This window comes from Genypterus blacodes, unplaced genomic scaffold (assembly GCF_046128005.1).
Source record: "Genypterus blacodes isolate CSIRO-AG114 ecotype Tasmania unplaced genomic scaffold, CSIRO-AGI_Gbla_v1 ptg000133l_1, whole genome shotgun sequence".
Taxonomy (NCBI): Eukaryota; Metazoa; Chordata; class Actinopteri; order Ophidiiformes; family Ophidiidae; genus Genypterus; species Genypterus blacodes.
In genome coordinates this window covers 452,307-469,405 of record NW_027466935.1, presented here as the reverse complement: position 1 = coordinate 469,405, position 17,099 = coordinate 452,307, and the positions used below count along the sequence as shown (strand labels likewise).

The window sequence follows — 17,099 nt, the reverse complement described above, 5'->3', positions numbered from 1 at the left end:
CGTCTGCACTACTAAATCACAACCAGTAGATGTCGCTGCCTCTCTGCGTTCACGTGTTTTTGGTGACGTGTGACGTTTGAGAGCCGCTCAGTCTGTCTGTACTCTGCTCATTCTCAGGCCGGGTACGACCCAGCAACACTGTGAGCGGCTCCAAAACAGCGACATTGGCCTTCACAATCGCTATCCATCCTCCGCACAGACTACATTTTGTGGAAATATATCGCCATCTTTGTTCAGAAGATACTGTAAATCGTTGAATCGGTGAGTTATGGCGCAGATGGTTATGGCATAACGGTGTTTTTCGCCTTCTCTTGTAGGCTGGTCGGTTTTATTGTTGCTTTGTTCTGGGCAGCAGCCATCTTTAATCGCCTTGTCCTACATATCCATGGCTGTCTTCAAGCCCGTACTGCAAAGCCAAATAAGGTGGAAAATGTTGGCAGCGGGCTCAGCTTTTAGCACGTATTTCACCCTAATAAATAGAAAATTCACAAATATCAAATGCAAGTGTAAATTTAGAGTGAATTCTGTTTTGTCGGGGCTGTTTTTCTGACGTATTGACCGGAACTTTTAACGGGGCTAGTTTTCTAACAAGCTGCGACTGTGCTAACGCTAATGCTAACCTAGGCAATTTGGTTGGTATGCGTGTGGTATTTATGCATAAATAAACTTGAAGTGTCCCACACGCTATCGGTACATTTGAACGCCAACAAAATGTCACAATATTCTATCGTTACCACGGGCAACTTGATATTTACATTGCCGTTTTCTTCCCGTAGCTAGCATAAGTGGTTACTAGCTCGACTGAGGGTCCTTGTTGACGTTTCTTCTTCTTTCGTCACGGTTGAAGTCGGCGTTGGATAATATGTATGTTACTCGCGTGGTTTTGTGTTAAATCAAATTTTAAATCGCTTGTGTCTTATTGTTTTTTCATGCATTGGATTGATTGGGGGGGGCGAGTTTCATGCGTGGGATTTAACATTAGCGTACCATCGTGTAAACGTAGCTGCTACTAAAGAGGTCATATGTGTGGAAAATTACGGCATGTATCCATCTGATCTCCTTTCAACCGTGAGCATGTTTCCCCTCAGTGGTCTGCAGAGAATTGAATCCAGGAAAATGTGGAAAAATGTGTTTGACTGTGAAGGAAATACCTGTCATAACGTTAGCCTATTTATCAAAGCCCGTGACTTGTATTCTTGCGTTTAAAGATGGAGCGGTTTGGTCACATCAAAGTGTCTTTTTGTCAGCTGAGGGAATGGCATTAGCGGTTTAATACACAGATGCGTCGTCTGTTGAAAGAAATTGTCGTTTTTTCCCAGCGAATATCTTTTGAATACGCCTTTGCAGAGCTGTGGCTGAGCGGCCTCCCACAACACAACAGTGTCCGGTGATCAGCTGAAGCACTTCTCTAGTTGTATGTCTTTGTGGGTGATGTATTCAAAATGCAGCATTTTGTTGTGGGAGGCTCCATATGTTAAGAAAACCCCATTTACCGCCTTATTAAACCCTGTCGTTCTTATTTTTTGATCAATTCAGCTCTATTGTCTGTCTGCTGAGACTTTCCATTTTAACAAGCAGAGCAATAGTTTTTCACAGTCTTAATAACATTTTTTGCCTCTGCACCTCAACAGTAAAGTATTAAAAGGAATCCCTGGTGTGTGGTACAGCATCAGGGAATCTATGGGTTATTCCTTCACAGTCCAATGGGACATCTTCAGATTTCTTATTGACGTATTTGAATTAATGTCTCATTATGGTCTCATAATGTTGGTTCTCTTGACTAAATGCTGACAGTTGTCTGCTGCTTACTGTCTTGCACTGAAGGTATTTTGTGTGAGAATAAACAGTCTATGAATTTGAAGTTTTGCATGTTGTATGCCACATTTAAATGAGAATAAAGTGAGCAGCAGTCCAAAAGGCTTATCCGCCTCTGTTGTTGTGTGACAACTGGAGCATAAATGGCTGTGTGACGTCAGCGTTTCCGAAAAGCTCGGGGTTCCCCGTCCATGAACCGAGCCAACGCTTGGCCGCCTGCTTCAGATTTGTCCACTCTGGAGAACAAAACGCTTTAGAAAAGCTCTTTTTAGGGGTTGAAAGTGGAGTTTTAGTGTATGTTTTTTTTTTTTTTACATACTCGTTGACAATGGGATGGTATTGGATAAATTACATTCAAGTGTAATGGTGTAATCGGCACAATACATTTGTTAAAGGGATAAGATGTTCACAGTCACTGTTCACAACTTTGTAGCTCACTAACAATCACTAACATACATTATATTATCAAACCTCTGAAGATACATTCTTAGAAGTTGTCTGGAATGTTTGCATCCTTAGTTCTGTAGTGTTCTTGGTGCTTAAGTCAAACATTTGTTCTCCTCTCCCCCTTTAGAATCAGAAGGCATTAGGAGAGAGGCACAAAGAAAAATTTCCATACTCGATGACATTACATCGCAATGTCCGATCGTTTGGGGCAAATAACCAAGTCCAAGGATGGGAAAAGCAAGTATTCCTCACTCAGCCTATTTGACAAGTACAAGGGAAAATCAATAGAAACTCAGAAAAATACAAGTAAGTCTCCCTGCTGTTTGCCGTAATTTACCAAATTTGTGTTTGGGTCGACTCCTGTTATTTCTAAATGTGCTTTATAAGTTTGGCTGTACATGTTTGGTAACTACTTAGTGACTGTGTCATATTTTCTCCAGTAGTTCCCCGACATGGCTTACAGAGTCTTGGCAAAGTGGCCGCAGCCCGGCGCATGCCCCCGCCCGCTCACCTGCCGAGCTTGAAGTCTGAAAATAAAGGAAACGATCCCAACGTGATTATTGTACCCAAAGACGGAACAGGATGGGCAAACAAGCAGGAACAACCCGATCAAAAGAGGTGAGGGTGACCAGTTTGTTTTATAGTACGTTAATGTTAAGTGAATATGCAGCTTCCTAGGTACATTTGAACTGTAACTGTAACTGTAATATAGGAGTGACAGTGGTGTTCAAACGTAGCATTTGTAGTTTGTGTTTTTTACAGAGCAGGGAAGTAAGGTGTTCATTGCAGAAGCTAATAATATGATGCCACTGTGATTAAGCGTCACTAGTTTGTGCAGCTTTGGCTCATTTCCGTAAAACTGCTTCTTCTTCCCTGTTCTTTCCTCAGTACTATTGTATCAACAGCACAGCTGCCGGAGTCGCAGCCGCAGCTGCCTATACAGAAATCTGTCTCCAATCTTCAGAAGCCCTCACCAGTAGCCAGCCAGGAGGTACGAATACACTGAGTTGATCAAAATGCTTGTTTAGAAGTTTTTGCAAATTTCTTTGGATTTGACCGTGGTGACCGTGACATAGTTTCCTCCATTTCAACAGAACACAAACACAGGTGGACCAAAGCAATGGGCCCAGCTAAATGGAAAGGCAGTAGACCAAGGTGGTGAGTCATCTTAGGCTTAGTAAAGATTGAGAGTAATGCCATCTTTGTTAACATATGCTGTCCTTATTGTTACTTGTGCATGCCTCTGACAGTTAACACAGCACTACTTTTTCAGTTGATCAAGCCAACACCTTGTTTTTATGCCAATTGCAGGTTCAAGGGCCTCAAACCGACTTCAGCCCTTCTCTCACGAGGAATTTCCCACACTGAAGGCAGCTGGAGAGCAGGACAGAGCTGTCAAGGAAAGAAGCGGCTTCGATCCGTCGTATGGGCCCGGACCAAGCCTCCGCCCCCAGAGTACGATTTGACACTGTTTCCTCGTATTCTGGAATCAAACGCAAACACATAGTGTACATTAGCATTTCAAAGAAAGAATATTTGTCATCTAATTTTGTCGACAACTGGTCATTCATTTTGAACTATGCAGTCACTCAGAGAAAAACAACACAAGCAAACATGTTGTTAGTACAGCTTTTCTTTCAATTTGATATATTATCATTACATCTCATGATGGAGAGATCGGGATTCACTCAATGGACAATTTGTAACTTCATGCAATCTCCCTCTCTCCAATTAAAGATGTGACGAGCTGGAGGGAGGGTGGTGGGCGGAACCTTCAACCCTCGTCCCTGCCCCTTGGAATGCCAACAGATCCCGAGGGTAAGATCAGTGCCCTGGCTGAGACTGGCCCACCTCCAGCCCCATCTCACCCCCCCTCTACCACTAGCACCACCACCACCTCTAGTGTAGTGATTGCTCAGTCGCCTGCCATCGAGCCCAAGGAGCCTTCACTGCGGCCCGCGCAGCCTGTCCGCAGAACAACCATCCCGACTGCCCTGCAGTATCAGCTTCACCACACTTCCACCGCTGTCTACCATGACATGCTGCCTGCCTTTGTGAGTTCTATATTTTACATTTTTCTGAAAAAGCAAAAAAGGATTAGTTGGTTCAATATCTGAATTTCTGCCTTTGCCACTTTCCACCCTGTTTTCAGATGTGTTCCAAAGACACACGTGAAGCCCCAGGTACAGCTGAACAGGCCCCAAACACTGTGGCAGCCCCAGCCCGATTTGAGAACAAACCCGCATTTAGACAGGGCTACGCCAAACCTGAGCTTGTCAAGTAAGTTCATCCTGACTGAGAGATGTTCTCAGTCCCATACGCAGTTTGACCAATAGGTTTGTGACACCTGGCAATTGCTAATTTTCATCTGTCCCGTCTGGTTTTAGTGGTGATGTGAGAAGAGAGAACCGCTTTGTCCGCGCTCCAGCTCGCCTCACTTCTCAGCCCATCCGTAGGCCTGGTGACCGACCACAACGTCCAGCCATCATTAATCCAGAGGACCTTAAGGATCTGGATGAGCTCGACACTGAGTGCGAGGATGGATGGGCTGGTCAGTAGTTCTTACTTGTACTTAGTAGTCCTCTGGTGTGGTATAACTTTATTTCTTATGTGCCTGTCATTTATTGCATTTCATGACACTTTTCAGAATTTGTGTCCAAACTCAGTCTAGTGATTAGATATGGTGTGTAGTCTGTAGGCTGTATAAATATAGTTTATGTTGCCATCTTTAGCAGTTGCTGTTAGAAGGCTCTGTTAACATGCATTCCTATATTTGTTCTTTTTTTCCCCCAGGGCTGCATGAGGAGGTAGATTACGGTGAGAAGCTTCTGTTCAGTGATGAAGAAGAAGATCACTCTGGTGAAAAAAACAAGAGAATGTGGTAAGATCTCTATTCTAAACACAGAAAGAACTAGCATTATCAGTACTCTGAGAACCCTCCAAGTGTATCTGCTTTGGCATTAATTGAAGGGATCATGGTTTAATATTTAGTTTGTGTGATATATTGTCTGTCACTGACAAAGTGCCTCTGCATTTTTAGGACTGAATGGGAAAGAGAGAAACAGATCCAGCGTGACTGCCAACCCTCACTCAGTTCAGGTGACATCGCCTACCACCAAGAGGCCACTGAGGAAGGTTACCCCTACCAACACCACAACGAGCCTCTTAGGAAGACCAGTGGTAGATACCTCTCCACAGAGGCCCAGGTAACTACACACAATACCGATGCAGTCCGTATACCGTACTCTATACGGCCAAAGCTATGTGGACAACTGACAATCACGCCTCTTTGAGCTTGTTGAAAACTTATTCTAAAACCATGGCCATTGATATGGTGTTTGGTCATTCCCTCTCTGCCGCAAAATGCTTTGCTATCGCAACTGTTTTGGTGCGGATTATATCAAACTCTGACTGTCTTATCTGCACAAAGATTGGCGCTTTTAGACCCAAACCCTGAAACACAGACACCAACACACCATTGTTCCTCCTCCACTGACCTTAACAGCAAGCACTCTGCACTGTGGTAACCTTGGCTACATAGTGTGTATTACTGATAACACATGGCACCCACACTTGGATCAATAAATGTTCCTTGTTGAACATTAAAATAATTGCCCTCGTGGTTTAATTCTCTGTTTTATGAAGTTGAAATGACACAGTTAAAGATACATACTGTACTGGAGAGAAAAATTTAAGATTAATTGGCCACATGGGTCAAAGAGATACTAAAACAACTTTCAGGATATAGTTCTCTGTGTGTGATCAAAATAGAAACCAATAGTCACTAACTGCCTCTGTTACACCTCTAGGCTCAGCAGAAATCTTTGGGGCCAAATATGGCCCACCAGGGCGAGCCACAGGCTGACCAAGAAGAACACCAGCGCCAGACACAAGCTCCAGCTAGGGCAAAGTTTGCTACAGCAGAGCTGTCTGAGGCTGTAGAGAGGGCACGCAGACGCAGGGAAGAGGAAGAGAGGCGTGCCCGTGAAGAGCGACTCGCTGCCTGTGCTGAAAAACTCAAAAAACTCGATGAGAAGTTTGGAAAGGTTGAAAGGCAGACATCAAGGACAGAAGACGGTCAGCAAGATATCGAGGGCAGAGAAATTCCACTGTCTCCAAGCAGGGAACAGTGTAAAGCCAACCAGAATAGCTGGCAATATATAAAAGGTAAAGAAAATGATCACAAAATTGAAACAATCTTCTTTTTTTTCTACACATAACAAGACTTAAACATCACCAATTGATTACCTTTTCCTAGATGGAAGTGAATGTCCCCAGGATCACTCCCCAGGTCATAGTTACCAAGAGGAATCAACCTTCAGTGCTTACCGTAGCAGTGAGGATGATGGGCAGGAGCCCTCCTCACCCTCAGGAGACTACAGTGGGCGCCATCCTTCCAAACCAATTCCGCCCCGCTTTCAGAAGCAGCCACAGCACCACCAGCAACAGGTGAGTTCATTTACTCTGTAACACAGAAGGTCCTAATGTCCAATGGATTTCTCTGTTTTTTGCTGTAACACAAGAAAATGGCCTTTATATTTCAAGCAGGTGTTTTTGAGTTCTTTCTGAGCTTATTTCTCATGCTTACTGCATGTAGATAGGCATTCATTTTATTAACAGCGATAATACAATGAAGACATACATGCCCTGTGTTTAAAATGCATCCATTGTATTCCTTCGATAGGAGCAAGTATACAAGATGCAGCATTGGCAGCAGTCTGGTCACTCTGCCCCATCTGGCTCCAGCCACAGGGGCTATTATCCCCCACACGTCCTTGGGATTGATCCTCGTTGGATGATGATGCCGCCTTTCATGGATCCCCGTATGGGGCAAGGGCGATCTCCTGTTGATTACTATTCCAGTGCTGTCCACTCTTCAGGTAAGAACTAATTTAAACCAATTCTTAAACGTCAGAAAGTCTTCTATCCTGAATAATATTAACAAAAGCTCTGTACATTGTACTCAATAGGAATAATGAAGCCCATGATCCATCAAGACCACTTGAACAGTCCTGGTTCTGATGAAGGGTGTCATCCCAGCTTACACCAGGAGAGAAGAGCCCCATCCACTGAGCCGTATCCTATGTGGAACCAAGATGGATACCCTCTACGCAGCTTCACCCCACCCTACCAGAGACAGCATGAAAGCTCAGACGGCAGGCAGCCAGATGATAGGTCAATAATTACATGTTTTGTTCGGCTATCGTTAGAATATTTGGAGCTTATTAGCTGGGTAACTCTGAGCATAACCCAGAACAGGGTCAAGATTTTCAGATTTAATAGGGTTTTATGTTTTGACAATGTAACTGTAACTGATGTCATAGCTCTGATTTGTAAGTCGGACCCTGACTTCATCATTTTTACTTTTTTTCCATAGAAGGGACATGACCTGCTCTCAACAAGAGTCCTATGTAGAGCGCGCCAATGAGTGCCTGGACCACCCCCCAGATGATGTGTCCCATCATGCCTATCACCAGAACCGAGGTCCAGACAGAAACCAACACCATGATCAAGGCTTGCTGACAACTACTCGGAGTCGATCCCAGCAACATGCAGACAGTGAATACCCAGACCCCAGAGATAAGCACCAGAAAGATGGCCCTGAGACACATGATGAAACTGTGGCTGGTTCTAAGGACAACTGGAATGAGGATGAGGGCCAGAAAAAAGATGGAGGACCCAACAGTGTTCAAAACCAATGGTCTGAACCCAGTTCTAGTTCCAGTAGTAGTGTCAGCCAGCCAGCTGAGACCAGTGGGCGCACCCTGATTCGTAGAACTGGGCCTATCAAGAAACCTGTCCTCAAAGCTCTCAAAGTCGAAGACAAGGAGAATGAGAAGCCAAAACCTGAACCTGAGGAGAAGCCTGTACCCTACCGCTTAGAGAAGGAAGTCCTTACTAATGTTTATGACTTAAAGAAAGACAACCAGCCTGTCAGCAGCAGGCGTGCTGCCTCACCTGTTGTTGTTGTTGAGAAACAGCCTGAAGAGAGGCAGCGTCAGTCACCAGCTCCTATCAAAACTGAGAGGCCACTGAGCACCCACAGTGAGGACTCTCCCAAGGAGAACCCCTGGGACACTGGCAAAAGCCAGTCATACAGAGACGGCCAAGATAGTCGGGAACCACCTGCACCACGGCGCAATAACTGGATTTTCATTGATGAAGAGCAGGCCTTCGGTGGAGTCAGGGGAACAGGAAGAGGACGTGGTAGAGGCTTTAGAGAGTTTAGCTCTAGAAGTGGAACCCGGGGTGGTAGAGGTGCAGACAATCTGCGGGGTGCTTATAACAATAATAATGGCAGTGGCACTGTGACTCAAAGACCAACCAGAGGGCGAGCACAACCCAGGGATCTTGTCAAAGTGGAGGACTACCAGAGAGGAAAACCAAGGAGGCGGAATGTCAGTGAGACCCTGAGTGAAGCCTCTGAGTATGAGGAGCTACCCAAGAGGCGTCGCCAAAAGGGATCTGAAAATGGAGAAGGTTATGCAGAGTCTGGAGAAGTCCGTAAAGCTGACAGAGACTCTTGGCGATCCAACAAGGTGTACACAGAAGACCAGACAGCCAATGATGCCAAAGACAAAGCCAAGGCCAGCAGAGCTTTTGGGAACCGCATGCTGCCTCCAAGACTGAACACTACTGGAAGTTATGGTCGAGGTTTTGGAGGTCCCAAGGATATGCCTACCTGGCGAGGACGTGGACCCCAGTTTAGCGGCGGCGGCGGTAGTACCTTACAAGAAAACGGTTATGGTCCTGGAGTTGACACTACCTATTCCCGCAGGCCTCCTGTTGATCGTGAAACCCTAAAATATCCCCCTAAATTTACAAGCTCTTTCACGGAAAATGGCACAGAAGAGCGTGAAGGAGAATACTACTTTGACAATGACAACCCTGACAGGCAGGCGTTAAGGAGGCGTCGGCCTCCACGCCAAGACAAACCACCTCGCTTCCGCCGTCTTCGTCAAGAACTTGTACCTGGCTCAAACCAATGGACGAGTGATGAATACTTAAATGGAGGAGACATTTCAAACCCGTGGCCTAATCGCCCCAAAGGCAGTGGGGAGGAGAACTGGCCCAGTGGCCACTTCCCTGCTCGTTCTAGTCAGCATGGCCAGGGAGAAGAATGGGATACAGGATCAGACAACAGTGACTTTGGTGACTGGAGGGAGAAGAGGACTGGAAGCGGAGGAGCAGCTCCGCAGCCCCATGGTGATATCCCCTCAGACTCTGGGCATAGTGAGCTAGGCTCTGGGGAAAAAAGGGAACTTTCCAAGCGAAGCTTCTCCAGCCAGAGACCATTGGTGGAGCGGCAGAACAGGAAAGGAGAGCCATCACTGCTGGAATCAAGCAAGATGACACGGACGGCTGATAATCCCTCCTCATCTTCCTCTAACAGGAGTGACAGTTGGCAGAATGGAGGACCTTCTTGTAAGAGGTGAGGAGGAGAACAGAGCAGGATTTTCCCTTTTCTTTAGGCGCGGGCAACTGTTGGTTATTGTTACTAGGATAAAGAAAACATCCCGAGTACATACTGCCCAATTAATAATGATGTTCCTTATAGTTTCCTTACAAACACAAATTATGGTTAATATCACTAATGTAGCTTACCTCATAGTAGTAGGAATGTACAAAAAATGTTTTCTACTACCTCTCCTCAGCCCGAATTTAAGGGAATCTTTTTTTAATTCTGTTTGCCATCTGAAGCAGTTGCCTGCATTTGTCAAATGACAGAAGTATTCTTAAATCCTTGCATAATCTTAAGCACTTAAGTAATTACACGGTTACAAGTAATTGCGCATTCAAAATAGTCTGTGTTGAGGGATTTGTAGAATGTATTTAAGCTTTTTTTCTCATCTTCCCTGTTTTCAGTAGGAGTCCAGATGAGTCGGGCCCAGTCTACGGTCTGGAGCAGCCAGAGGAGAGAGAGCCAAGTGAGCCCTCTGGAAAGAAATTGGACAAGGACCAGAAGCCAGCCCCCCTCAAATCAGACATGTCTGAACCCCTGTCTCAGTATGAGCTCAGCAGTTACCCAAGTGAGTGGAGGTTTTTGAAGGAAGTACTCAGGAATTGTTGTGCAGAGGCAATGAAATATGGTGAACACTGTTTTCTCGTAGGCCAATAAATATACAGATTGAAATCCACACATTTCTACCCACCTATACAAGTAATTTACCTGTTTTGTGCCTGTTTTGTAGTCGAAGGAGATACAGGAGTTCCCGTTTCAAATCCAGATGGATACCAGGATGCCTTGTCCAAAAAGCAAAGGCGCCCACAGGAAGATGAGAGGAGGAGAAAAGAACAAGGAGCTGCTGTAAGTTAAAACATACACTCAATTCAGGTACTCTGTATAATCTCTATATACTGAGGATTTTTTAAATGTAGTGTTTCAAACCGTCTCATTGTTTTCTGCATTAGGTACAAGTGAAGAACAGGACAATCACTTCCAAGATCCCACCACGCTTTGCCAAAAAGCAAGGCAGCATGAGCATCGAACAACCTGAAGAATCCCTTTCTTCCAACAACCTGGGAACTGAAATCTGGGAAACCAACAGCTCAGGTATTAAGAAGATTCAGTTGTTGTTGAAGGAGATATTGTTGTTGAAGCTTGTATGAATTATTATCAATTGAAATATTTGCTGTTAAGGCTTTTTTGTAAGGAATGAAAATTCTGTATTTAGAGGAAGTAGCTCATTTTGCAGTAATACATTATCTTTTCTCTCAGCTCTCTCTGTACAGTCTTCTGGTGGGGACTCGTGGACTAAACAGGTGTCTTACACTGGGAGTGAGCCCAATTCTGAGGTAGTACAATGTTCATAGCATCTCACCTTGTTTACTTTTTTTCTTTTGTGAATCTCAAAGAATAACTAATTAGTTGGTGATGTAGCCCGTGTCTTTCCCTTTCCCTTGCCAGGACTCTGACGCTGGCCCAGAGCAGAGCAAAGAACAGCACAAGCCGGGGCCAATCGGTAACGAACGTTCCCTGAAGCACCGCAAAGGCTCCGAGGGCGTCGATCGGCTGGAGGGCGGCCCCATCACCCCGGTGAATGGTGTGGATCTCCACGTGGACGCCGTCCTTCCGGTGCCGCCGATCGAGTTTGGCGTCAGTGCCAAAGACTCTGATTTCAGCCTCCCACCAGGTGCAACCCCTGTGCCTGTGTCCAATCCTGTCAGCAAGCTTCAGGATGCACTTACCACCAATGTAAGTCATTGTCCCCGTCATCTTAGGGTTTCTTAAACTTGTGCTTCTTCTTGCTTTATGTAGCTGTTGCATTGTAGAGTTGAAGAATCGAGCACTATGGAGTGGCTTTTTGAATGTACGACCATTTCACTATCATTCCCACAACTGAGCTACACTCATTTGCAACATGACATCAATTTCCACTCCCATTGATTTCTATTCTTTTTTTCATTTAACACCAAGTCTGTGTCACTCAGATCTGGCTCAGCAGACGCTATGTTTCATAATAGTCTTTTCAGGCCTAAAAAATATATATATACTTAAAATTGATAATTGATTCGTGGTTGAATTGATTGGTATGTTTTTGGGTTTCATTTCAACAGACTGTTCTAAATCAGAGCATCCCCATGCTGCGTTCCAACCACCTGCAGCCTGGCATCAACCTCAACCCCATGTCTTTTCCCAGTGCTGACCTCACACTCAAGGTATTGGAATTATACACCTACACGCAACGCAAACCAAAGCCATGTATTAGAGAGTTATTAAGCCACAGTTCAAGCCTGACACTATTTTGAATGATTCATTCACGCATACGCCTCAATGGTAACATTTGTTTCTCTCCAGATGGAGTCGGCGCGCAAGGCGTGGGAGAATTCTCAGTCCCTCCCCGAGCAGGGCTCTCCTGGAGGTGGTTCTTCAGTTTCCCAGCCCCCCTGCAGTGTCGGCTCCTCCAGTGGTGTCAGCTACAGTTCCTTTGGGGGCGTTTCCATGCCTCCCATGCCAGTGGCTTCAGTAGCGCCCTCTATGTCCATGCAGGGTAAGTGCATCTATAGTCTTGTGTTTATTATCTCATGTGTGCTTGATCTTTGTGTATAATAAACTGTGTAATTGTTCCTCCCACATACAGGTAATCACATCCCTCCTTTGTATTTGGACGGCCATGTGTTTCCAAGCCAGCCTCGCCTTGTACCTCCCACCATGACTCAGCAGCAGACCTACCAACAGGTAGACACACAAGCATGCACAAAGACAGCAATGTTGTTTTTTTTCAGTTTTCAGAATTGCCATTACTTTCGATTTGTCTATCCATCTAGGCAGCCCAGCAGATTCCCATCTCCCTGCACACTTCCCTTCAGGCTCAGGCTCAGTTGGGGCTTCGGGGTGGTCTGCCTGTCTCCCAGTCCCAAGAGATGTTCAACTCCATCCCCCCATTCAGGTACTGTGACCTCATTTTTTTCATGGAATTCCCACTGCTCCCACAGCTTTTCTGCATTTATGTCACATCAGTTCCAGTGTGTTTGCGATGTGATCATAATGCAGGTTCACTTTCATCTGTTATTTATTAATTGACCCACAGCAAAAGATAAGCTGTGTTTGACTTATGGTTAAATTCATATACCTCCATTTTCTTTTCTCCAGATCCCAGGTTTACATGCACCCCAACCTGTCCCAGCCCAGCCCCATGGTGCTGTCTGGTGGCGCCCCTCTCAAGGGACCATACTCTCCTTTCCCAGGCATGCAGCCCTCAGATATGGTCAAACCTCAGTCAGGCTCCCATTACCAGCCAATGAACGGTAGCCAGCCACTCGTCTATGACAACCAGATGAACCAGGGGCCTGGAATGGGTTCTTCCCAGCTAATGGACTCGCAGCTCATCCAGGTAAGTGGACAAGTGAGGTTCCGCCTTAAGCCAAATGAAAAACATTTCAAATCCTGCTTGTATTCTTATCAGCTTAATGTTATTTACTTAACATAAAATCTCTCTTCACCAAGGTGACGATGCCCCTACCTGGCTCTCAACTGCGCTATGGCTCAGCTCAGCAACATCTCATCCTGCCCCAGTCCATCCAGCTACAGCAGGGACAGAACCTGTCGGTGGGAGCCCCACGTCGAATGATGCCTCCTGGTTCCCAGCAACAGGTTATGACCGGAAACCGAGATGTACGTTTTGCCAAGAAACTGTGCTGTTCAAAAATTGGAAATCACCTTTGGCTTTTTTATGGGGTATTACTTAGTGATTGAATTGATAAAAATGTATTGAAATGTTTCTGTTATTCTTACGTCTCGCAGATGGAAATGAAGGGTTTTCAGTTCTCTGACAAGCCCAACCATTCTCCAGGCATGTCTGTAAGTTCCTACAGGTGAGAGCGACTTGACCTTTCAATATGAAATTACATCTAACGTGATGCACATTGCAGAACTCATGCTTTTATTTCTGCCCCTCTCATTATCAGGCCTGGGTCTGCGAGCCCCAGTGGCAAGCCCACTGGTCCTGGTGGCCCAGTAGGTCCTCTGCCTCCACACTACACTCAACAGGTATTGACTCTTCATACAGTGTTTGTTTATCAGATAACATTTTGCATTTAAAACTACCCTCGGTAAAAAAGTACATTTGTAAAGTATTTAAACTCAATTCAGTATAACAGTTGCAATACAGTCATTACTGGTATCCTAATATTCTGTATGTATTTATTTTCCACCCCTACTTCTTTCCCTTCCCTCTCCCATGACCAACAGGTCCCCCCTCCTCAGGGCAGCATGATGATGCACATGCGGCCCCCCACCACAGGTCCTTTCCCCACCCCCATCCAGAGACCAGTCATGCAGGTCAACAAACCCATCATCATTCGCTCCCCCCCTTACCCAAATCCTGGCCGCGAGCCCTCCCACTCCATCCCCCCTTCAGCCCCTGAACCCCCTGTCAAAGGGCCAGAGGATGGCATGAAGGTGAGCCACCCACTGTAAATATAGGTAATTTAATTTACTCCATTTTCTTTTTTCTCTATCCTTTTCCTCTGCATGAATGATGTTATTTGTAAAGTTGTAGCTTGTGAATTTTACTTCATGACATATGCTGACATTGACAGTGCCATCAGTCATAACTATTGAGCCTTGATAGAATACATTTGGATTGCTATATGTATTGTTGTATAATTCCATATTGTTATGCCGTTCTTTTGACAGGGTGACAACAATGTACAATTATTAACATTGTTACTGTTTAAAGTTGCAATTTGCCATATAATACTCATGGTGTTAGTAACTCTGATGCATTTTCTTGGTGCAGAATAAAACCATGAGAGACGTCCGCAAGGCAGTGGGCGAAGGCAAGACGTCCTCTGGGGGCATGACCAGCAAACTCCAGGATGCACTTCCCTCTGCTGGGCAAGCCAAACCAGCACGCACCGGAGCCATCAAACCCCAGGCGGTCAAAATGGAGGAGGGCGAGGCATAGCAACGGACCTTAAACTCCTCTGCACCAACAGGCCCAGTCTGACCAGCGTCTGAGCTGTCAAAATCCCCATCACAAGGCACCAAGGCAAGGGGCAGATTCGTGCACACAGGCATGACTGACGCCTCCCGAACTGTCAAAACTGGACATTATTATTTCACACCACATATAGAGATATATAAATATATATAAATATATACATAGACAGTCTTTTACGCAGATCTCTTCAAGGTCCTCTTTAATTTATTGTTGTTAGTCATTTTTTAAAGGGGAGAATGTTAAATAGAAGATATTTCTGATTGTTGTTTCTCTCTCCGACATGGGGAAAATGGCCAACAAAGACAGTTGGTTCATTCTCCACACCATCTTGCCAAACTGTATTTACTCCATTTATGGACTGTAGCCCTTAAGGTCAGGCACACGTGATTCAATTCACTATGAGAAACTAGATCTGTTCAATTTTTTTCTTTTTAAGTAAATCGAAAACATGGAGGGGCACTTTGTCTTTTTCTTTTCATTGGCGCTTTTGCTGGTAAATATGGACTTGAAACTTCTTCCAAGGCGTCATCATCTGTTCACTCACTTGGGGGAAGGACTTCTTTTATTAATCTTTAAAAAAAAAACAAACACCTTAACTCCAATTTTTGGACTTAATTGTTTCAACCTGGCAAAGTACATCAACCTAGACATGTATCTTGTGGGGAAGTTCACCCGGCTCATGAACTGTGACAAACCTTAGTCTAGTAAAACACATTTGGCAATTTTTTTCTTCAAAGTATGTTTTTGCTTTTAAATTATGTTGCGCACTCTCCTCTCTATGTAACCCAAAGCAAAACGGTGGACATTTTTTTACCAAATCATATTGCTTCCTTGGGAACTTTACTGGCATTGATGCAGCGTGTGCATGTGGTTTGCTGAACTTGTGTAAACTCGCAGGACTCCTCTATCAAGAACCTAGCAACAGTTCAGAGGCTGAACTGAACATATGCTGCCCGCTGAATGTGTGGATTTTGATGAAGCCAGCTGGCAACTATTTTGGGGCTTATTCTCTAGGTTTTGGTGCGAAAGGGTCTGAATTCGCAATTACTGTAAACGTTCCTCCAAATAGCTGATTGAAATATATGCTTTGCCTTCTTTATTTGACTTAATGATCCAAAATGTCTGTTAAAGGAACACGAGACAAGTGACTTTACCATCCCTCGACTTTGTCAGTTTTGCTTTACGGCTCTCAAATTCCCCTCAGACCATCGTAACGAAAACCCATGGAAACGACGAAGACGCGACACCCCGTCGCAATTTGACTACTCAGCTTCTGGTCTCTGAGGTGGCACAAGCAATAAACGCAGCCTAACTATAATCGCATTCAGGGTCCAATTTAACTCCCGCTCTGTTAGAAGCTGACGGCGATCACCACAGGGGGCGGTCGGTTTCGCAGAGCTAGTCGGATCTTTGCTTCAGCTTTCTTTTTCTCTTGTCAGCACTGCAGTTCCAGCGGACAACGAAGGACTTTTAAAAGTGTTTGTTTATGGAAAAAAAAAAAAAAAAAATGTGAAGCTTATTGGAGTCATGATTTATTTTGTTGGGTTTTTTTTGTAAAGAACGCTCATTTTGAAACTCAACCACGCCAATGTCATACCTGGTTAAATGTTACTGCTTACTATAACGCTCCATGACACTACAAAATGTTGTGATTTATCTTGATGACAGTGTTTCACTGGTATATATGTATATGCATACTTAACTGTACAGTTCAGCCTTGTCAGTGAGCGGAGGCTTAAACCCACATTTCATTTTAGATATTGTGGCACTATAAAGGATTTAATGTTGAAAAAGTCACCATGTTCTCAGAGTGGACTGCTTTCACTTGTGGATAGATTTATTGGGCGTGGAGTGTTTTTGCCTCTTATCTTGCTGCAAACGATCTTGATGCTTCTCATCATTGTACCTGCACCAAAATGTTGCTGACTTCTTTTTCTTTTGTTTCTTTTTTCTTTTGTACTTTTAAGATGCATATTTCTTTTTTTCTTTTTTCTTTTTCTTTCTGCCAGAGGACCAGTGCTTTCTACAACTGATCCATCAGTCTATTTATCCTACCTGATCTCTATCCTTTCAGATATTTGGTCATTACTCTCCCTTGTTAAAAAAAAAAGAGCTTATTGAAAGAAAAGAAATAAAGCAGTTGTGATTTCTTAACTCTACTATTGATTCTGTATTCTGGCTTTGTCGTTGGAAATGAAATGTTCTTGTGAAAATGGAAATTAAGATGGAATTGAAGCTGTTTACCTCACATTTAAGGTTATACTACGTGCAACATTTTCCAATTACATTTGACTGTATATTGTGTTTTTACTGCTTCAAGCTGAAATTAAAATTTACACCTGACTTGCACCCTCATGACAGACATCGCTGGTACAAACTGGAATGGCAGAA

At 44.5% G+C, this 17,099-nt stretch overlaps 1 protein-coding gene across 5 annotated transcripts; it reads left to right on the top strand.

Annotated features, from left to right (window-relative positions):
- Window positions 1-107: 107 nt before the first annotated feature.
- prrc2b (proline-rich coiled-coil 2B) lies at window positions 108-16,867 on the top strand. 5 transcript variants are annotated; one of them, XM_076164252.1, is made up of 31 exons: window positions 108-261; window positions 2,390-2,568; window positions 2,706-2,880; window positions 3,151-3,253; window positions 3,357-3,420; window positions 3,574-3,717; window positions 4,000-4,316; window positions 4,415-4,542; window positions 4,650-4,813; window positions 5,056-5,143; window positions 5,303-5,468; window positions 6,072-6,429; window positions 6,521-6,711; window positions 6,947-7,142; window positions 7,233-7,437; window positions 7,640-9,694; window positions 10,129-10,292; window positions 10,455-10,570; window positions 10,675-10,816; window positions 10,982-11,058; window positions 11,144-11,458; window positions 11,821-11,922; window positions 12,062-12,254; window positions 12,345-12,442; window positions 12,532-12,653; window positions 12,857-13,097; window positions 13,211-13,378; window positions 13,508-13,578; window positions 13,672-13,753; window positions 13,955-14,164; window positions 14,505-16,867. In XM_076164252.1, the coding sequence occupies exons 2-31, from the start codon at window positions 2,454-2,456 to the stop codon at window positions 14,670-14,672; spliced, it is 6,738 nt and encodes a 2,245-aa protein (XP_076020367.1). In that variant the 5' UTR covers window positions 108-261; window positions 2,390-2,453; the 3' UTR covers window positions 14,673-16,867. The 5 variants fall into 5 exon arrangements, with proteins under 5 accessions (XP_076020367.1, XP_076020368.1, XP_076020369.1 ...); XM_076164253.1 differs by having other exon boundaries at window positions 2,703-2,880; window positions 3,357-3,417; XM_076164254.1 differs by having other exon boundaries at window positions 2,703-2,880; window positions 10,132-10,292.
- Window positions 16,868-17,099: the final 232 nt, after the last annotated feature.

What these genes read in the sequence shown, in the direction of transcription:
- prrc2b (XM_076164251.1), top strand. Translation starts at nt 2,454, where the DNA reads ATGTCCGATCGTTTGGGGCAAATAACCAAGTCCAAGGATGGGAAAAGC. An exon ending in GAACAACCCGATCAAAAGAG is followed by an intron (nt 2,881 to 3,150) that starts GTGAGGGTGACC and finishes TTCTTTCCTCAG; the next exon opens with TACTATTGTATCAACAGCAC. An exon ending in AAAGGCAGTAGACCAAGGTG is followed by an intron (nt 3,421 to 3,573) that starts GTGAGTCATCTT and finishes TGCCAATTGCAG; the next exon opens with GTTCAAGGGCCTCAAACCGA.